The 22039-nt window shown below is 49.2% G+C and overlaps 1 protein-coding gene and 2 pseudogenes across 1 annotated transcript in view; 2 read left to right on the top strand and 1 right to left on the bottom strand.

The window, feature by feature from the left end:
- The window catches only part of SLC2A1 (solute carrier family 2 member 1), a 28239-nt gene extending 18701 nt beyond the window's left edge, over window positions 1-9538 (top strand). Inside the window, exons 3-10 of the mRNA XM_005901364.3 lie at window positions 3739-3899; window positions 4076-4316; window positions 5308-5470; window positions 5557-5744; window positions 6010-6114; window positions 6561-6662; window positions 7846-8049; window positions 8431-9538. Of these exons, the coding sequence (XP_005901426.1) occupies window positions 3739-3899; window positions 4076-4316; window positions 5308-5470; window positions 5557-5744; window positions 6010-6114; window positions 6561-6662; window positions 7846-8049; window positions 8431-8631 (1365 nt within the window). The 3' untranslated portion in view covers window positions 8632-9538. The remainder of the gene's footprint in view (window positions 1-3738; window positions 3900-4075; window positions 4317-5307; window positions 5471-5556; window positions 5745-6009; window positions 6115-6560; window positions 6663-7845; window positions 8050-8430) is intronic.
- Window positions 9539-10475: 937 nt separating this feature from the next.
- On the top strand, window positions 10476-15544 carry LOC138986232 (protein BEX3-like; annotated as a pseudogene).
- Window positions 15545-15652: 108 nt separating this feature from the next.
- LOC102279191 (transcription initiation factor IIA subunit 2-like) lies at window positions 15653-16054 on the bottom strand (annotated as a pseudogene).
- Between the last annotated feature and the right edge of the window lie 5985 nt (window positions 16055-22039).

Genomic DNA, 22039 nt, shown 5'->3' with positions numbered 1-22039 from the left:
GAGCCTCACTACAGACACTGCCCTGACACAGAGGAAGTCAGAACTTCCGCTCTAGACGGGCAGATGTGTGGTCCTTCACCCACAGTTACTCAGGCATGGAAGGGACGGGGGTGTCAGACGTGATACAAACCTCTTCCCACCCTAACCCCTAGGAGAAGGGCTGGAATGAGGAAAAGCTTGTTACTGGAAAGGGATGGCAGCTGCCCAGGGCATCCTGCTTCTCCAAGCTGGCCCCAACAGTATCGCCGAGTGAGCCCTGCCCTCTGGCTCCAATAAGGGGATGCCTGGACAGAGAGTCTGGCACCAGGGCCGACCAGGACCCGCCCTTTCTTCTCAGCACATAGCGGGAAAGGACTGGGAACAAGCTGGGACGGGGAGCAGAGACAAGGAGGGCTGAGCCTGGTCCACTTGACATCCAGGGCTTGACTGCCAAGTCTGGGAGTAATGGTGGGAATCGGAATCTGGCTTCAGTGGGTGGGAGGAGTCAGGAGCGGAATCCAGGTGAGACCTAGGACAGGTGCTGCGTGGGTAGAGAGGAGGACAGGTTAGGAGGTGAATTTGAGGGATGGGACCTGCTGAGTGGGAGGCAGGGCAGTGGCAGGACCAAGGGTATCTCCCTGACTCATAACCACTCATAACCAGGCTGGAGCATTCAGAAGATGTACATGTGAGCCAGGGCTGAGGAGGCTGCCAGGAGCCTCAATGTGGAGACTGGGTCTGTGGGACCCAGTTAAAGAAAGCAGTAAGGAGGTGTTCAGACAGGAAAGAATCTGCCTGCAATGCAGGAGACCCAGGTTCAATCCCTGGGTTGGGAAAGATCCCCTGGAGAAGGAAATGGCAACCCTCTCCAGTATTCTTGCCTGGAGAATTCCATGGACAGAGGAGCCTGGTAGGCTACAGTCCATGGGGTTGCACAGAGTCAGATAGAACTGAGCGATTAACACTAAGGAGGCTCTTCTTCCCTGAGGGCCACCCAGCCATTGCTGGATGATGCTGAGGGCAGTGGCTGGGTGGGAGAGGTGACCCTAGAACTTCTCCCCGTGTAGGGTTCTTCTGTTCTTGAGGGATCCTCTGCCTTTCCTGAGCCAAGGGTCAGCTTCACCCCCCACATAGGGCATGGACCCCCAGCAGGGGAGGACAGAGAGCCTATACACCACACGCAGGAAAGGAAAACCTCACTTGGCTTCTTCCCACAAATCTCAAGCACCAGTTCCAGAGGCAAGAACCTGCTAGGCAGCCTCCACTCGGCCAGGAGGTACTGCTGGGGGTGAAGAGGATGAACCTGGGGCCAGGGTGGAGGGGGCTGGCTGCTCAGCCTCCCTCAACCCCATACAGTGGTCAAAGCAGCAAGGGGCTCAAGAGCCAAGAAAGAGCGAGCCCAGGACAGGATTTGGTCCCTCTGACTTGTCACCACATTCAGGAGATGTAACTGGGGAGGCTCTGGCGACACCTCACTTACATATGGGTCCTCAACATCTCCAGCCAAACCCCAAGGAGAAGGTTAAAGACCTCAGCCTCATGCCCTTAAACCCATTTAGACAGTAAGCACTCAGTACTTAAATACTATACATATTGACTCTTTACACACAATTCCAACGAGCTTCATTAACTGGCTTGGCAGATTTTAAAACGGATGTGTGGAGAGCTCTGTGAGATAAGCATCTGAACCACAGAGGGTGGGGGTAAACTACAGAATGCAAAAATTAAATGCCACCTGCAAACATCTCACCTTGGCCCTGCAGAGCCGCAAGGTCAGGAGTGCCCTCGAGCCCTGCTTGTATGTCCAGTTGCTCAGGGCAGCAGAGGGTAAGGGACAGGAGGGAGAGAGATTTCCACCCAGACAATGGGCCCCCGAGGGGTGAGGGTCACTTATCTGGGCAGTTCCCTTATCCAGGACAGCTTGCTCTCTGCAGAGCCTGATAAATGGAGCACTGCTGTGCCCAAGCAGTCCTCCTCTGGGGTTGGGTTTGTCCCTTGAAGAACACAAGCACTTTGTGTTTGTTTGGTTGAAATCTGCTTTCTGTGCCCCTGGTAGAAGTAAGGGCTGCTAGGAGGAGAGCCTAAGCCCTTTCATGGCTTCCTTCATCCTGCGTGAGCCCTGGGACAGGCCCTGGGGAGAATCCGCTGGGGTCCCTGCCCTCAGGGAGGACAGACTCCTGGAACCCTCTGAGCTGGATTTCAAAAGGTTTCAGCGTGGTAAGGCAGGGCGGGCCCTCAGGGGGAGTAACCACGGAAGGTGAGAAAATGGCGCAGAGGCCAAAGGCAGACATACCACCAGGAGCCGTGATTTTGACCCATGGGCAGGCTCCACCAGCCTGTTGGTGGCCTGCGCTACCCTTGAGTCAGAACCGAAACGTGGCGGGCTCCTCAGCTCAGCGGTGGTCCCAAGCACCGTGTGAGCACTGCAAGTGCGTTTCATTAGTTCCCCACAGCGCTATGAAGTGGGTATTGCTAATGTCGTCATTCGAGATACAGATACTTGCCCTGGAGATGAGGGGTAGAGCTGAGTCTGAACTTGGTTGAGTCCAGCTTCCCTGGGCAGACGAATAGATCACTGACTGGGCATTCCTGGGACCGTGGGGCTTGGGAAGGTTAGGGACAGTCAAAGAGCAGTGTCGATGGGAATCGTACTGTGTGAGAGACTGCATACTGCCCAGTGTACCCAAACTTGAGGTGGCGAGGGGTGCGCCTGGGATGGGCTGGTGTGGAGTTGAGTTTGAGCTGCAGGTGGTGAGGGCCGCAGGGGCGTGCAGGTTTGTGACTTGCTGAAGCCGGAGATACTCAGATTATGTGAGCACGAGTGTGTGTGAGTGTGTGATGGCATGGGTACACAGGAAGTTGTTTCTGCGTACACTGGCCCTGTGCCCAGCTCCATACGTGGCTGGGTGGATCTGGCCCGTCCTGAGGCCCTGGGCACATATCTGCGCCACCTGAGAGTAGACTGAGTGTGCGCAGGCAGAACCGGCGCTGCCCACCTGCCACTGTCCTGGGCCTGGGCGGCCAGGCCCTCCCCTTGGTGGGGGCAGGGCTAGCGGGCAAGCCTGCTCTAGGACAGGTGTCTCCAGTTCCTGGAACTGCTTCCTTGTCTGTAGGTTTTCCCCTAACCTCCCAGCTGGGAGGGAGGACAAGGCCGTGGGTCCTTCAAGGGGGATCTCCCAGGCCAGCCGGGGGGGGCGGGGGGGCTGGGCTTGGTGGATAGAAAGCAGCAGCTTGGTGTCACGAGCATTTGGGTGCAAGTTGCTCACACCAGGCCCTGAGTGCAAAGTGAGCCTGCTCTTCCCTTCCTCCCAGGGCCTCTGTTCAGCTGTATTTCCTCCCCAGCAAGAGGGGTTGGGGAGAGAGCCAGAGTGGCCAGTGGCCTTAGGCGCCTTGAAGGAAAAGGGGGCATGCAGGCGGAAGCACTGTCTCTGAGCCCCTCTGCACTGCCTGAACTCCCAGTGCTGGTCACTTCCATCATCCCCAGAAAGTCCTGTTGAGCACCAGAAATCACAGGGCCCTGGAACCTGCACCTGGGGGAGGTGTGAGAGCTGGCACCACTCTCCCTCGCAGACAGAGTCCAGCCCCTTGTTTCTCATGAGGAGGTGGGGGTGGGGGGACTGAAGCCCACAGAAGGGGAGGGACCAGGGGCTGGACCCCCTCCAGCATCCTGGGGTAAAGTGGTCCTCTTTGAGGAGGAGTGTGAGAGAAGAGGACGACTGGGTCCTGGCCTCGCCCACCAGGCTGCTGCTTCTCCTGCAGGTGATTGAAGAGTTCTACAACCAGACGTGGGTCCAGCGCTATGGGGAGCCCATCCCGCCCGCCACGCTGACCACGCTCTGGTCCCTGTCCGTGGCCATCTTCTCGGTGGGAGGCATGATTGGTTCCTTCTCCGTGGGCCTTTTTGTTAACCGTTTCGGCCGGTGAGCAGAAGGGGTTCTGGCCCTGCCCAGGGAGTCCCAGCTTGGAGTCAGGGGGTGAGGGGGCCCTCCCTGCCTGTCCTAGGGAATTATCTGTGACCCAGCCCCTGGGGTTTCCAGGGGTCTCCAGGGACTTGCCTGACCTGTGACCTCCTCCACTCCTCACCTGCACCCCCCAGGCGGAATTCAATGCTGATGATGAACCTGCTGGCCTTCGTGTCCGCTGTGCTCATGGGCTTCTCAAAACTGGGCAAGTCCTTTGAGATGCTGATCCTGGGTCGCTTCATCATCGGTGTGTACTGCGGCCTGACCACTGGCTTTGTGCCCATGTACGTGGGGGAGGTATCCCCCACGGAGCTTCGAGGGGCCCTGGGCACTCTGCACCAGCTAGGCATCGTCATCGGCATCCTCATCGCCCAGGTAAGCACCCACCCATGGCTCCGTCCCCCGGGTGTGTGTCCAGATTCAACTCGCCCAGCCTTCCAGCCCTGCAGAGCACAGCCTCGTGGACACATCCGGGGTACAGGTCCCAAGAACACACCACGTTCATCACCCTCCCCGCTTCCCCATTCCTGGTGGGAGAGCAAGTCCAGTTGCCTTGGCCCTTCTCATCCCTGCCCAGTCAGCCTTGCATCCTTTCTTCTCACCCTGGGGACCCAAGCACAGGGCAGCCTACTGGTTTCTCAACATGCCGTCTCTCTCACACCTCCGGGCCCTAATACCTGTATATACGTACACACTCCCCTCTCTCAGGGCTCTCCCTTCTCCATCCCCAAATCATCTTGTGGCAGAGTAGCAGTCCCCCTGCCCCCTGCCAGACACATTTGCCATCCTGCTATCTTATCCCACCAGGCACTCCCACCCCAGGCACCCCCACCCCCAACCAATGCTGTTAAGCAGGTCCTGCTTCTTCCTTGTCACAGATGAGGAAACCAAGGTTTAGAGATGTTAAGTGAAAGTTGCTCAGTTGGGTCCGACTCTTTGTGACCCCATGGACTGACTATGCAGTTCATGGAATTCTCCAGGCCGGAATACTGGAGTGGGTAGCCTTTCCCTTCTGGGGATCTTCCCAACCCAGGATCGAACCCAGGTCTCCCGCATTGCGGGTGGATTCTTTACCAGCTGAGCCACAGGGGAAGCCCAAGAATACTAGAGTGGGTAGCCTATCCCTTCTCCAGTGGATCTTCTCAACCCAGGAATCGAACCGGGGTCTTCTGCATTGCAGGCGGATCTTTACCAACTGAGCTATGAGGGAAGCCGCTCAGAGAAGTTAAGCCTCACATTAGTGGCACAACTAGACTCAGAACTAGAGCCCTCTTTCTAAAGCAGGGAAAGGCCCGTGGGCGGAGCGGGGCAGGAGCGAGCCCTGAGCCGATGGCTCACAGCCGCTGCTCCACCCTGCCTCCCCCAGGTGTTCGGCCTGGACTCCATCATGGGCAACCAGGAACTGTGGCCCCTGCTGCTGAGCGTCATCTTCATCCCAGCCCTGTTGCAGTGCATCCTGCTGCCCTTCTGCCCCGAGAGCCCCCGCTTCCTGCTCATTAACCGCAACGAGGAGAACCGGGCCAAGAGCGGTACGGCGGGCCCTGCCCCTCCCCGCCCCCGGCCCCCGCCTCCTCCCCGCGCTGAGCCATCCCTGCTTTCCCTCCGGCCCCCTCAGTGCTGAAGAAGCTGCGTGGGACCGCGGACGTGACCCGCGACCTGCAGGAGATGAAGGAGGAGAGCCGGCAGATGATGCGGGAGAAGAAGGTCACCATCCTGGAGCTGTTCCGCTCAGCCGCCTACCGTCAGCCCATCCTCATTGCCGTGGTGCTGCAGCTGTCCCAGCAGCTGTCGGGCATCAACGCTGTGAGTGCCCCATACCCACCCTCTCCTGTGCCCCCCCCCCGCCAATCCCTGGGGCCCAAGGCGTGCTGTGGACAGATCCCACACCTGAAACAGCAGACGGACCCCTGCCAGAGGAGCAGCTCTCCTTTAGAACGCAAACTCAGAAGGGCCCTGGGGCAGTGTCCTCTTCATGCTTTACTGACCGTGTGTTCTGCACCCATTGGGACAGAGGCCGGGGAAGAGCCATGGCACCCAGCTGAGCCCCGACTACCTCTGTGTCCCATAGGTTTTCTATTACTCCACAAGCATCTTCGAGAAGGCAGGGGTGCAGCAGCCCGTGTATGCCACCATCGGCTCTGGCATCGTCAACACAGCCTTCACTGTCGTGTCGGTGAGTCTTCCACGTTGTTACCTATAGCCAGCCAGCAGCTGGGGTCCAGCTTGTGGTCGGTCTCAGGGCCTCCGGGCCTTGTGACTGAACAGCAGTCTTTACTGCGAGCCAGGGAGGCATCACGTGCTCCCTAAGTGCTCTCTCATTTCATCTTCAACAACTTGTCAAGTTCATTACTGGGATCAAACAGTTGACACTGATGTTCAGAGAAGTGCAACGGCTGGCCCAAGGCCACAGCCAGAATGCTCAGCTATCTGGCTCTCGAGGGCAGCTCTCACCCCTTGGGATCCTATGTAGTCCCCAAACCCTGCCCCAGGGAAGAGGTGATCCATCTGCCACTCCATCTCTGCAGTGTCCTGTGGCTTTCCCAGCACTTGGGGGGACCCGCCTGGAGGAAAAGGTGTGTTCAGAGGGGTATCAGGCACTGACACATTCTCTGCCCACAGCTATTTGTGGTGGAACGAGCCGGCCGGCGGACCCTGCACCTCATAGGCCTGGCCGGCATGGCAGGCTGTGCAGTGCTCATGACCATCGCGCTGGCGCTGCTGGTGAGTTGCCATGCTCTGGGGGTGGGGGGGGGGGCGGGAGGGGGGAGGGAGAGAGGAGGGGGAAAGGGGGAGCTCACGTGGGCATCCCAAGGTGCTCATCTCAGCCCCAAGCTGGCCAATGGCATCCGGACCCCAAGTGGGGCTGCCCTCCCCCTCGTTCTGCCCCACCCACAGCCCCGGGCTTGGGCCGGACCTTCGGCTTCCTTGGGCTGTCTTTTTCCACTCTTACCTGGTCTTGAACCAGCTCCTCCCTGCCTGATGCTTTCTCACCACCACACCTCCAGCCCCACCAGTTCCCTCGCCCCTGGAGCTGCTCTGCAAAGTTTTCCTCCACAGCCTCAATTCTTCTTGTAAACAGCCCTAGAAAGCAATGGTCTCCTTACCACAGAGGCGTGGAAACATGCCTTATCTCACTTAGTCCTCAGAATGCACAGGAGTAGTTCAGTCAATATTTCCACTTCTCCAGTGAGGAAACATCCCCCCACCCCCTTTCCCAGTGAGGTCAGTAATGCAGCAGATAAAGCCAGGAATCAACCTCAGGCCTGCTGGCCCCAAGCCTGTGACTATAACCTCTATGATAACCTTATCCCAGGCACTTCACACACCACTCACTTATCCAGTGTTTGGGCAAGGAAAACACCAGGACACTCATTTTACAGCTGCACCAAGGCTTAGAGAGTACGTTGATGACTGAGAGGCCCAGCATGCCACAGGTGATAAGCAGAGGATCTGGGATCTGGAACAAAACCATATAACTCTTCTACTGTGGTCTCCTCGAGAATGGCTCTCTGTGGAACTTCATGCCTGCCCAATGCTGGTCCTGAGCTGGGTACCTTACAAGCCTCTGACAGCCACCCCCAGGAATGTTCTTCCACATCTTCCAGCCATAAGCAGACTACTCCACAGCCAGAGCCAGGGGACCACAGGGCCCTCTTCTTAGCACCTCCTGTGTGCAGCTACGTGACGTTCCTGGAGGCAGATGCAAGCCGACAACCACCATGCGGGGCTTCAGCTGTTTTGTTCAGATGAGAACACTGAGAGCTGGCCCTGGGTGCCTAAGTCACACAGGAAATCCAGGGCCAGCCCGAGGCCTCCTGCCTGCCCTGGGCTGCCCCTGGAGTTGGTTTCCTCTGAGGACCCAGCACAGCCCAGCCTAACTTTCCTCCCCTCTCATCCTCCTCAGGAGCGGCTGCCCTGGATGTCCTACCTGAGCATTGTGGCCATCTTTGGCTTTGTGGCCTTTTTTGAAGTGGGCCCAGGCCCCATCCCATGGTTCATCGTGGCTGAACTCTTCAGCCAGGGCCCTCGCCCTGCTGCCATTGCCGTCGCTGGCTTCTCCAACTGGACTTCGAATTTCATTGTGGGCATGTGCTTCCAGTATGTGGAGGTGAGAGCCCCAGAGTCCCCACACCTCAGCGTTTCTCTCCTGCACACAGGACCCCATAGTGCTGTGCAAAATGCTGTCCCTGCTGTCCTTACTGGAATCACACTGGGAAGGGAACAGGCTCAGAAGGCCAGGTTATGGGCTCAGAACCCTGACCTCCACTCCAGGGTTCTTCCCTTAGCTTTGAATTGTCTATTCTGTTCTGCCATCAGAATCTGCTTCTATCACATGCCAGGTGCAGCAGAGTCCTGGGTTGTAGTGCTCCTGGGTTGTAGGTGGGTGTTCCCTTTCTCAGATCAAGGACCCAAAGGTAAAGTGACCGTCCATCCTAAGGGTAGGATGTAGGGGCAGGTCTCCAACCAAGTGTTTCTATGTGTCTTTCAGCAACTGTGCGGACCCTACGTCTTCATCATCTTCACCGTGCTCCTGGTTCTGTTCTTCATCTTCACCTACTTCAAAGTTCCCGAGACAAAAGGCCGGACCTTCGATGAGATTGCTTCTGGCTTCCGGCAGGGAGGAGCAAGTCAAAGTGACAAGACACCTGAGGAGCTGTTCCACCCCCTGGGAGCTGATTCCCAAGTGTGAGGTGTCCCACACCACCAGCCCGGTCTGCTCCCAGTGGCCCAAGGATCTCTCAGAGCACAGGCAGCTGGATGAGACTCTCAAACTGATAGATCTCAGCAGAGCCGGGCCTGGGGCCTCCTTCCTTCAGCCAGCAGTGATGTCCAGAAGAATATTCAGGACACTAACGGCTCCAGGATTTTAACAAAAGACTGTTGCTCAGATCTATTCAGACAAGCAACAGGTTTTATAATTTTTTATTACTGATTTTGTTATTATTTTTTTATCAGCCAGAGTCTCCTTCACCCACATCCCTGGCTTCACCCTAAATGGCTCAGTGCCTGAGGGTGGGGACCAAGCCCTGCCTAGACACTTGCCTTCTTTGCCAAGCTAATCTGTAGGGCCGGACCTATGACCTAAGGACACACTAATCGAACTGCAAACTATGAGTCTTCTACCCCAAGAGGTGGCTATGGCCACCCCTTCTATGGGCCTGGGTCTCCCAAACCTAGGGGTCAGGCTCCATTAGGTTTTGCCTATTCCCGTCTCTTCCTATCCAACCACTCAAATTAACCTTTCCTTGCCTGAGACCAGTTGGGAGCACTGGAGTGCAGGGAGGAGAGGGGAAGGGCCATACTGGGCTGCCAGGTGCTAGTCTCCTTTGCACTGAGGGCCAGATGATCACCATGAGAGGAGGAGGGCCATGGGAAACCGAGAACTCACTATTCAAGAAGACCTGGACACTCCTGCCCTGCTGTGTATAGTTGGAAGATATTTATATATATTTTTTGGTTGTCAATATTAAATACAGACACTAAGTTATAGTATATCTGGACAAACCAACTTGTAAATATACCACCTTACTCCCTCTGTAACTTACCTAAGCAGATATAAATGGCTGGTTTTTAGAAACGTGGTTTTGAAATGCGTGTGGATTGGGGGTAGGCAGATTTGGATGGGAATGGGAGAGAAGCCACTCTTAGAACAGCTTCAGACTTTCTGACTCCAAGATCCAGTTATTTCCAAGCACCATTGGTCAACACCTCTACTGCTTAAAAATCTGTTTGATCTCTTTACCTAGAGATTACCTAACAATTGTGGCATTTGCGGCATTCCCATTTTTCTTCACAAATGATAGCTGGTATTCAAAAGAATGACAGCTATGTGCTGACCTTGATGCTCAGGCCTTGATATGCATTATCTTGAAAGTGAGGTAGGTACTATCTCTGTACGTTTGACAGGCTCAAAGAGGTTAACGTGCCTGAAGTTTCACAGCAAATATGCTAAAACCCCTGCTTTTAAGTTATACTGCAGGAATTCCCTGATGCTTTCACTGTTGGGGCCCAGGTTCAGTCCTCGGTCAGGGGAACTAAGATCCTGCTAGGCACATGGTGTGGCCAAAAAAAAAAAAAAGAAATTATACTGCACACCCCCTACTCTATACCTCAGTCCTCCCCTCAAACTCCCATCCCCTTCAATGAACCATGTTCACTGCATGGGCCAAGTGAGCTGTTAAGCTGCCTTTTTCCATCTATTTAATTCAGAATGCCCTGTATGATACAGCTTATAGGCTACTGCACACTCTGGAATGATTTCTCATGCCCTTCTCCCAATCCCCGAATTTCAAGAGCACTTTGTTTCTCTCCTGTGGCACTATATCTTTATCACAAGTTCCTATTTCTTCCACTAGCCTCAATTTCACAGAAAGAAGTCAATTTGATTCTTCTGGGTCTCCAGTTGATGAAATAGAAGCACCAAAGATATTTGTCCCTAGAGGTTCATCTGACAAAATCTTGTGGGGGGGGGTGGGGTTGGGGGGGGGCTATAGCTGTGGAAGCTTTCATAACTGCACACAGGTGAAACTGTAAAATCTGCTTGGCATGAAGAGGGGTTGTAAGGAGAGGGCAAGAAGGGAAAGAAAGTGCATACTAGTTGGCAGTGCCTATCTGTATTATCATTAGGTATAAAGAATCTGAAGAGTTAGGCATCATCTCACAAAGAGGGAAGTTTAGAGAAGGGGTGTGCTTTGTCTGAGCAGGGGGGCAGGGTGGTGAACCGATGAAGGGCAGGGGCCAGGTGCCATGAAGGAGGACTTATCACATACTCGTGTCCTCAAAAGTCTTCTGTTGAAAGGAGTTAGTTCGCAGGGGCCCTACGAGGGTTAGTGCAGAGTCAGAGACCCCTGCTGCCAGGTGTGCACTCAGGGCTCTTAAAAACCTATGGTGACACTGGCTGTCCCACTGGATGGAAGGAAACGGACTAGGGGTGGGGTTAGGGCCGAAGAGGCACAAGCGGCCACAACTTAGGGATGCAAAGCAGATGGCGCCGAAATAGGGCAGAGCCCGGAAACACTCTAGCCCCGCCACAGCCCAGGGCTCCAGACCTTGGTTTGAAAAGGTCCATGAATCCACTCCCGGGTTCCCGCCCTTCACAAGGCTTGCACCAAAGTGCTGGATGCCACCATTTCCCAAACTGCGAGGTGCACGCAGGCGCCTGGAGTCCCGGCCCGCCCCAGCCTGGGTCCACAATTCTTAAGGAGGCACAGTTTCCGGTCCCTTGACGCCTGTTCTCTAGAGGCCGCAATCCATCGCGAGTGTAGAAGATTTGGTGCCAGGGTGATCTTTCATCTTCCCCATAGACCCCTAACACTGGTGCTTCAGGGCCGGCTGGGCACTCGCGCACCCACGTGGTTAGCCTCCATTGTCTACGCGGGGAGGGCGGGGCTACGCAGTGTCTTCACCAATCAGAACAGCAATGTTGGGCTGGTGAGGGTAGGGCCCCAGGCTCCCTCCAATCACAGCCTGGCTGCTCCGGGCGGTGGTCCAGGACCATGTTAGGGACTCTATGGTCCTATGTATTCAGGGAGGTGCGTTTGCTCTAAGAGCTGGCGACCGTGGCTGGGTTAGCGCTGGCATCCTGAGGAATGTAGCTCACCTGGGATACCTTATAGCACAAGAGGTGACGCCTTGTGACGAAAAGGGGTAAATAGGTAACGGGGCTCCTCCCAAACTGCCTTCTTTTCCAGTGCTTAGCTTACAGTTTTGTGAGAACCTTTATCTGATATCTCAGGCTCAAAAGTCTATTCTCCCTGGATCCCTGTATCAGGTTCCCCCACTGGACCCCACAGCGTCCTGTATTTCTTTTAGCAAAGCCCCCTCCACGCTGTACAGGAGTTGACTTATTCCCCCAGACTGGGGAGGCAACTGCTAAATCATTCCTTTGTTGCCAGTTCCCACCACAGACTGATCAGGATTGCTGAGTGAATTTAGACGTTCCACGATCTGAGTTCTCCCAAAGCAGTTTTAGGGAGAAAATCCAACAATTCATAATGTGTTCTTAATAATAGGGAGAGAATATTCATTCTTTTCTGTGAAAACTACATTTTGATGCCCTCTTTCTCATTCTATGGTTTTTATGTAAGTCTCTTACAAAGCTGACCTGTTCTGTCCACTGCCATTGCTGGCCCTGGTTCAGACCACTTTTCTCTACAGAGGTCACTGCGGCACCTCCTCACTGCTCTCTTTACTTTCTGTCTCTTTCCCTTCATTCTCCACATAGCAATCTTTGTGATCTTTCTAAAAGGCAAATCTCGGCATGTTTCTCTTCTACTTAAAACCCTTCCTGGGCTCCCATTTCCCTCAGGGTAACATTCAGCTTTCTTAGCCTGGGAACTCAAGGCCGTTTGCAGTGTTTCTAGCTCTCAGATGTCGCCTCCTCTCTCTCCACTGCCTCCAGCCTCCAGCCCCCACCCCCTACCCCCGCCCCACCGCAACCATCCTTCAGGCATTGATCACTCTGTCCTCTGACCTCCACATACTCCTTCCCCTATGTACCTTTGGGGTTCCCTCCACAAAGACTGATCCCCCACTTAACTGTGTTCCACCCAGGACAGCCCAAGGAGTTGGCTGAGGAAGCTGCTATTTGCAGGGGCTGGCTCACTGATTTCTTGGAACATTGCTGCCAACTAGTGGCTATTGTGTGAATGTGTAGGTGGGGGCTGGTTTTAACCTCAACTTCTCATGGATTGAGAGAATTGATTTCTTTGGCAATAACCCTTCACAGGGACTATTACAAAAGATGCTTTTTCAACCCTGTCCCCAGCACCCCAGAGTGACTTTCTAGAGCAGTGTCTGACCACATTACAGCTTAATGCTCCCTATTGTCTTGTGGTAAAGCTCAAATTCCATAACCAAGCTGTCAAGATCTTTCACATTCAGGTCTTTGGAGACCTGATCTTCCCAAATGCTCCTTCAACACTTTAAGACCAAGCTACGCTGAGATACCCAGTGTTCCCTGGACAGCCCCTCACCTCACTGCCTGATCTTAAAACGTTCTGTCCAAGCTTCTTCTTTCTCTTGGTCTGCTTTTGGTCTCTCCATAAGTTTGTTTGATCTCAAAAAAGACCAAATGAACAATCACTTTCTCTATGAAGCATTTTTTCATTCCTTCAACAGTTACTTAACTGAACAAGTACTCTTCCAAACTTTCTCCTCATTTGTGTGGTGTCTTGGAAAGGACATGGTTTCTAGAGTCAGATAGAGCTGATTTCAGATTCCAGCCCTGCTACTTAGCTGAAAATCTTTGGGTAAGTCACCTCACCTTTCTGATCTTCAGTTTCCTCATCTGTTGTGATACTAAGATGAAATAAGACGATGTATGTATGAGACAGATGTCCATTAGAGTTACTCCATATTTCCCCTTCCCCTCCTTTCATAAAGTCTGGTACTCACCCCAAGGTTTCTGTGAATCCCCAGGGATTTCAAGGTCATGTCTGGCTCTATGATCTGCAGCTCCTAAACTACCTGGTGCAGAGTTCCCAGAGCAAGCTCTTTCCTGTCATGGAACCCAGATCTTTTGATTGGTTTCACTTCATTCATTTACTGAGTACCTGCTGGGCACCGGGCATTGTTCTAGTGCTGGGGATACAGCAGTAAACAAAACCAAGATTTGCTTTCATGGAGCTTACATGCTGGTAGGGAAAACCAGCAATCAACAATCCACAGGTATATAAAAAAGTATCAGATGGTGATTTGTGTTATGGGGAAGAAAAGGCAAACCGAAGAATAGAAGATGATAGATGTGAGCATGGGGTGGGTGGGTCAATTTTAGATGAGATAATTTGAAGGTCACCCTGAAGGAGTGATAAGTGATAATAAATTTGAATGAAGTAAGAAGTGATAACAAACTTGAATGAAGTAAGGGAGCAAATCAGACCCTTAATTTGGGGGAGAGGCTTTTCTAAGCCAATAGAACAGCAAGTCCAAAGGTACAAAGGCAGGACCATGTCTGATGTGTTAAAGCACCAGCAGGGAGGTCAGGACAGCTGGACCAGGGCAACGGGGAGATAAGGGCGAAGAGGTGGCAGGACACTAGACCCTGTGGGGCCTCATATGTCACTTGGGGACTTTGGGTTTCGTTTTGGGGTTTTTTTTAATATAAGAAGAAACCTCCCAGTTTTGATATTTTGTTTGCATGCATTATAATATGCAGTTATGCTCAGCTGGTTAGTTATCATAGGGTTAGTGAGCAAATCCATCTTCCTATGACCTACTTTACAACTTTGGAGAGGACCTACATTGTAACACATTTAGTTTTCTATAACAAAAATATAGTTGTAAGGTGAAAACAACCCATAAAGATAATTATGAAAACAAACCTCTGACTCTTACAGAAAATTCATTGGCATTTCCAGTAACAAGTGTTAGAAATTTCAATTAATTTATCTTAGCTCTCCAAGATAGAAATAAATATAAAAAATAAGCACAGACTCCTACCTGGGTACCAACTCCCTACTGCTCTGTGCACGGTGGGCTGACATCAGGCCAGGGGCAGAGGATCAGGTCTGCAGGATTAAGTGGTGTGGCAGCGCACTTGTGGTGAGAATCAGAGGAGCAGGAGACAATGAGGACAGGCCCAGGAAAACAAAGGAATGGAACAGCCCGTGCAGACTGACGAGGAAGACTCTCCTTTGGGCAGGGGCTAGGGCCACCAGCCAGCAGGAAATAATAGAGGAGGACAGGCTTGCCATCTTGCCCCTAATTTCCAACAGACCATACCCAGTGATGATGGAGATAGAGATGATATGGAAATATTCATAGCAGAGATGAGAAAACTAAGGCAGCTGCAGCTGAGGAATTGTCTGCGTATTCTTATGGGGAAGCTCTCTAATCACCCTGACCACCATGAGGAATTTTGCCTTATGCCTTGACTCCTGCCATGTTCCATGAGATTAATAATGTGATTCCCACTATTGTCCTCTTTTTCCTTGCATTTTCCTGATACACCTTTACTGATACATTGGCTGTGAACCTTATGTAATTTCTAAGTGTCAGGTGGGTTCTGTGTTACCAGCTTATAATTGGAGATTAAGTTTCTGTCAACAGTAGAGTTTCACCATTTGCATGGAAAAATGTGAAGTTAATAAAGCAATTAAAAAATAGCAACAGCAAAAAAATAAGTATAAATTTAACCTAAACTTTATAAAAACTGGGAGGTAGATATTTTTCCTCCTCCCTCCTTTCTTTCTAAACAGAGAGTACAAATCTGTTGGTGTTTGAACTTTCAAATGCACTTGTGTCAACAGGCTTCACTCAGAGTTTCTCAGAGTACCATTGATTCTTGTGGCCTAGGGTTTAAAATCTAATTTTAAAGGAGTGAACTCAAAGTATTTGGGGGGCCTATAATCTATTTCTACAAACCTGTGATGTAATTATGATGTGTCATATTGCCCAGGCAGGAATCCTCATCCCTTCTTCTTTTTTTTTTTTTTGAGTTTTAAAATGAATTTATTAAAGAATGGTCTTAGGAAGGCAACAATGTTTGATTTGTCATTTTAACAAAAATTCTACTTCTTCGTGCTATATAATAAAGGTAATATAAGAGGGTACAGAGTGATAAGCTTCTTTCTACTGGAATTATCTGATAGTACGGCACAGTATAGTCATTTCCTCAATGCTAGGATACATTTTTTAAAATGTTTTCTATGCTTTTCTTCAAAAAGCCATGAATGGTAACAGGATGTCATTAAAAAGCCATTTATCCCTATTCATTCTGTAGTACTGGAGCCAGTGTTTTTACCATTACAGGCTACAATTTTCACTTTATCCAATTTAATAAATTCTGTCACCTCTCTGAATTCAACATCATTCAATTCAAAAGTCTACACATTATTGCAGAATCTGTGTGTATTTAGAGAGCCCTTCAGTCCTGCAGATAATGTCTCAGATGTTTGAAATCTCAGTAACTCCTCAGGGAAGGTAGCCAAACATACATAGGCCTGAAACTTGACTCTGACCTTTTGTGCCAGTGTTGAATTTACAGCTTTATCAAACTGAAGTAGACCTTGAAGGGCAAGTTGGGGGGTAATGTGTCTAGACAGTATGAGCTCATTGAGGCTCTTCCGAAGACTGCTTCCCATACTGGTATTTTTCTACAGCTGATGTGCCATGGCTTAGGAGGAAGAAATTATTTTTCTTATTCAGGCTTGCATTGATGTCCTTGGAAAAGGCACTTACTGCCTGGGAGTGTAGAAAAGCAGTGCAGCCAGGAACCCTGCAGGAACCCCACCCCACCCCCCACCCCCCACCTCTCCCATCATTTCCAATTGTCTTTTCACAGAGGTAGAAGTAGAAATTGACAAGGAAAAGTTACTAAAACCTACCCTAACTGAACTGTGAGTATTAGGCAAGACCAAGTTGGGATACTCTTTTTTTTTTTTCCCCAAGTTGCTGCTGCTGCTACTAAGTTGCTTCAGTTGTGCCCGACTCTGTGCGACCCCATAGACGGCAGCCCACCAGGCTTCCCTGTCCCTGGGATTCTCCAGGCAAGGACACTGGAGTGGGTTGCCATTTCCTTCTCCAATGCGTGAAAGTGAAGTCACTCAGTCGTGTCCAACGCCTAGCGACCCCATTGCCTGCAGCCTACCAGGCTGCTCCACCCATGGGATTTTCCAAGCAAGAGTACTGGAGTGGGGTGCTATTGCCTTCTCCGTTTCCCCAAGTTGGGATACTGTTAATGTGATGCTTGATTATAGAAATGGTAAAGATTAGGAGCTATTATTATTTTCTGATAACTTTATTTCTCCATCCTTGTCATATTCTTTGAGCTCTGCTTACCATTGGCCAAGATTATAGCTAGCCAATCATCCTGACTAAATGCCTACTGAGAAAAAGCCAGGGTGAGAGGGGACTTCTCCCCTATCTCTGCTTGGTGGTTATTTATATTTATGGCCACAGGGATCCCTGGTAGCCAAGTTTCTATTTTTAATACCAACAATGGCTAATATTTAGATAGTGAGTGCTATTTGTCAAGCACTGTCCTAAATCTATGACATATATTAGTACACTAGATCCTTAGCAACACCCTAGGAGGTAGGTACTATTATTATTATACCCATTGTATAGATGAGGCAACTTCAGTTGGGCCACCAACATAAACCACACTCTGTAAGTGGCCTCTAATTTCCATTCACAGCTATGAACTGACATGGCCTAGCTGCCTTCTTTGCAATCAAACCAAGAGGGAAAACCAGTCTTATCTCCCATTACTCTGCCTGATAAAGAGGCAGTTATTATTTACACTTATTGCTGAACAAATCAAACATAGAGAAGTCAAGCAGTTCTTTTTTGTCACGTCATCATCCTTGGGGGTAGTGCTGTATGCTCCTGCCAAGCACAAGTGCTTAGGTACATGAACTGCAGTGGGTAAAGATGTGATGTAATCCAAGCGATGCTGTGTATCGACTCAGGCCGATCTTAGACTTGGTTTCCTTATCTATGAAATGAGGATAATAAGCGAATCTTTGTCATTGGGTTGCTGTGAGTATTGAAAGAGGAAAGACTTATGGTACCTGGCTCATAGCAAGCGCTCATTCAGTGGTTACTATAATTTTTTGTTGTTTATCTGTTTTTGCTTTCCTTGTGGCTCAGCTGGTAAAGAATCTGCTTGCAATGTGGGAGACCTGGTTTCAATTTCTGGGTTGGGAAGATCCCCTGGAGAAGGGAAAGGCTACCCACTCCAGTATTCTGGCCTGGAGAATTCCATGGACTGTATAGTCCATGGGGTCTCAAAGAGTCAGACACGACTAAGTGACTTTTTCACTTTATTTGTTTTTAATTCTTTTTGTAAATGGAGGTATGGTTGATTTATAGTGTTGTATTAGTTTTATGATTATTATATTGTCACACAGCCAAACTATGCTGGTTCTCTTAAAAACCAATTAGATTCAAAGCAACTTGGTCAAAATCTATAAATTTGTTTTTTCTTTTATTTTGGACCAATAGGTTCTGGAACTTAGGCAAACTTTAGCCTTTCATCATATACTTTCAAAAATCATGTCTAACTCTGAGACATATCTTCAGAGGCAGGCCCTATTAGGAATATTTTATATCAGGACATTTATGGGAAAAGGTGTATTGTTCTCTGAGTAAACTGAAATATCTCAACCAAATTCACTTTGTCGGTGCTCTTCCCATTTCATTCTTCACACTCAGGTCTGAGATTAAAGCCCCTCCCTGGTGGATGACCTTAGTGACTGCATACTGCAGAAAGAATACCTCAGTTCAGTTCAGTCGCTTAGTCGTGTCCGACTCTTTGTGACCCCATGGACCGCACCATGCCAGGCCTCCCTGTCCATCACCAACTCCCAGAGTTTACCCAAACTTATGTCCATTGAGTCGGTGATGACATCCAACCATCTCATCCTCCGTTGTCCCCTTTTCCTCCTGCCCTCAATCTTTCCCAGCATCAGAGTCTTTTCCAATGAGTCAGCTCTTTGCATCAGGTGGCCAAAGTATTGGAGTTTCAGCTTCAACATCAGCCCTTCCAATGAACACCCAGGACTGATCTCCTTTAGGATGGACTGGTTGGACCTCCTTGCCTACCATTTAAAACTCTGTACTCTCTGGCCTGCTTTTTCATATACCCTACCTCTGTGGTGTTGGAGAAGACTCTTGAGAGTCCCTTGGACTGCAAGGAGATCCAACCAGTCCATCCTAAAGGAAATCAGTCCTGAATATTCATTGGAAGGACTGAGGCTGAAGCTGAAGCTCCAATACTTTAGCCACCTGATGCGAAGAACTGACTCATTGGAAAAGACCCTGATGCTGGGAAAGATTGAAGGCAGGAAGAAAGGGGACAACAGAGGATGAGATAGTTGGATGGCATCACAGACTTGATGGACATAAGTTTGAGCAAGCTCCAGCAGTTGGTGATGGACAGGGTGGCCTGGCATGTTGCAGTCCATGGGGTCACAAAGAATTGTACAGGACTGAGCGACTGAACTGAACTGAAACTCTGCTAAAACCCCTAGTTAGCTGTAACCTTTTTTGACTAATAGTCTATTTTGTCTGATATTAGGATAGCTACCTTTGCTCTCTTTTGGTTACTATTTCCTTGGAATATCTTTTTCCATCCTTCACTTTCAATCTATTTGTGTCCTTGCATCTAAATGAATCTTTTGTAGGTAACATTTATTGAATAATGTGTTTTCTATCCATTCTGCCAATCTGTTTTTTTATTAAAGAACTTAATCCATTTACATTTAAAGTAATTCCTGGTGAAAGTGAAAGTCACTCAGTCATGTCCGACTCTTTGTGACTCCATGTACTATATAGTCCATGGAGATCTCCAGGCCAGAATACTGGAGTGGGTAGCCTTTCCCTTCTCCAGGGGATCTTCCCAACCCAGGGATCGAACCCAGGTCTCCTGCACTGCAGGTGGATTCTTTACCAGCTGAGCCACAAGGAAAGCCCAAGAATACTGGAGTGGGTAGCCTGTCCCTTCTCCAGCGAATCTTCCCAACCCAGGAATCGAACTGGGGTCTCCTGCATTGCAGGCCGATTCTTTACCAACTGAGCTATGAGGGAAGCCCAATTCCTGGTAAGGAAGGACTCACTTTTATCATTGTACTATTTGTTTACTATATGCCCCCATAGCTTTTTTATCCCTCAGTTCCTGTGTTACTGTCTTCTTTTTTGTTTACTTGATTTTTTGTAGAAAAACATTTGCATCCCTTTCTCATTTTTCTTTGTTTATATTCCTTTGTGATTATCATGGGATTTGTGATTATCATGGGAACTACATTTAACATCTTAAACTTATAACATTCTAATTTGAATTTATTACAGCTTAATTTCAATAAGATACAAAAAGTCTGCTCCTTTATATAGCCATCCCCACCCCTTTTGTGTTCTGATGCCACAGAATTATAGAATTGTGCCCCCAAACATAAATTGATAGTTCTTTTAAGTTCATTCAGTTCAGTTCAGTCACTCAGTCATGTCGGACTCTTTGTGACCCCATGAACTGCAGCACGCCAGGCCTCCCTGTCCATCACCAACTCCCGGAGTTCACCCAAACCCATGTCCATTGAGTCGGTGATACCATCCAACCATCTCATCCTCTGCCGTCCCCTTTTCCTCCTGCCCTCAATCTTTCCCAGCATCAAGGTCTTTTCAAGTCAATCAGTTCTTTGCATCAGGTGGCCAAAGTATTGGAGTTTGAGCTTCAACATCAGTCCTTCCAGTGAACACCCAGGACTGATCTCCTTTAGGATGGACTGGTTGGATCTCCTTGCAGTCCAAGGGACTCTCAAGAGTCTTCTCCAACACCACAGTTCAAAAGCATCAATTCTTCGGTGCTCAGCTTTCTTTATAGTCCAACTCCCACATCCATATATGACCACTGAAAAAGCCATAAACTAAGTTCATTAGTCTCTCAAATGATGTCAAAAACAAAATTTGGAGTTACAAACCAGAGTTAGAACAGTACTAGCTTTTAGACTAAGAGATGGCTTTTTTCCTCCTTTAAATATGTTAGTCTCTCAAATCATGTTGATAACTACATATGCAGTTACAAACCATTGTTACAGTAATGCTGGATTTTGTAATTGCCCGTGTGTTGTGCTCCAAGTTACTGTCTAATGTTTCATTTCATGTTGCAGGACTCCCTGGAGACTTTCTGGTAGGTCAAGTCTACAGATCACAAATTCCTTCAGCTTTTGTTTGTTGGAGAATATCTTGATTTCCCCCTCACTTTTGACGGATAGGTTTGCCAGCTATAAGGTTCTGGTTCACAATATTTTTCCTTGAACTCTTTGAATATGTTGGCCCACTGCCTTCTGGCCTCCAAAGTTTTTCATGAGAAATATGTCAAAAACCTTATTGAGGATCCCTTGTGTATAATAATGTGCTTCTGTCCCACTGCTTTTGTATCTCAACATGAGTCTCTTTGAGTCCATCTTACCTGAAATTCATCAAGCTTCCTAGATGTTTATATTCATATTTTTCATCAAATTTGGAAAGTTCTCTAACATTCTTCAGATACTTCTTTCTGCCCCTTTCTCTCTCTTTTCTCATTCCGGGACTCTCACAATGCATACTTGAGGTTGTCTGCTTGATGTTGTCTCACAGGTTCCTTAAGCTCTGTTCACTTTTCTTTCATCTTTTTTCTTTCTGTTCCTCAGACTTAATAATTTATATTGTCCTATCTTCAAGTTCACTGGTTATTTCCACCTGCTCCAATCTGCCTTTGAATCCTCTAGTGAATTTTTCATTTCAGTTATTGTACCTTCTAGCTCCAGAATTTCTTTTTGGCTTCTTTCTAGGTTTTTGCTCCCTTTACTGATATTTCTGTTTTGTTCAAACATTATTTCCTTGACTTTCTCCACATCTTCCTTTAAGCATCTTTAAAACAGTTGTTGTAAGGGTTTTCTGGTAGAGTTGTCATCAGACTTTTTTCAAGGATAGTTTCTGTTAGTTTATTTATTTACTTTATTTAAATGGGCCATAGTTTCCTGTTTCTTTGTATGTTTTGTGATTTGTTGTTGTTGTTGAAAACCAAACATTTGAATCTAATAATGTATTAACTTTGGAAATCATATTCTCCCCCTTCCCGGGACTTGGTCCTTTCTTTGTTTGTTTTATTGTTATAGGCTGTCTCTCTACCAGACGTCAGCCTGAGATGTAAATCTAAGGTCTCCTCAGATCTTTTCTGGGCCTTCATCTTTCCCTGGGTATGTGCAGTCACATTCTAATTTTCCCCATATATGCAGTTGTTTTTGAGTGTCCTAGTCTTTAATGTTTTGGCCCCAAAAGGAGAGAAATAACAATGGTGTGAAAAAGAGTACCGGTCCTTTAAATCCCCTGGGAGTCATTTGAGCCAGAGGGAGAATGGCTTGTAACAGTAAGGGAAGAAGCAACAAAAGCTGCCCTCCTCTTTGCACCTCTGTGAGCAGAAACTGCAATCAAATGCCATTTGCAGCAACATGGATGGCCCTAAAGATTGTCATACTGAATGAAGTAAGTCAGACAAAGACAAATATCATGACATTGCTATGCTGCTGCTAAGTTGCTTCAGTTGTGTCCGACTCTGTGCTACCCCATAGACGGCAGCCCACCAGGCTCCCCCGTCCCTGGGATTCTCCAGGCAAGAA

Source organism: Bos mutus, chromosome 3 (genome assembly GCF_027580195.1).
Source record: "Bos mutus isolate GX-2022 chromosome 3, NWIPB_WYAK_1.1, whole genome shotgun sequence".
Lineage (NCBI taxonomy): Eukaryota > Metazoa > Chordata > Mammalia > Artiodactyla > Bovidae > Bos > Bos mutus.
Note: the sequence above shows the minus strand (reverse complement) of the source record. Positions and strands in the feature narration are given on the sequence as shown.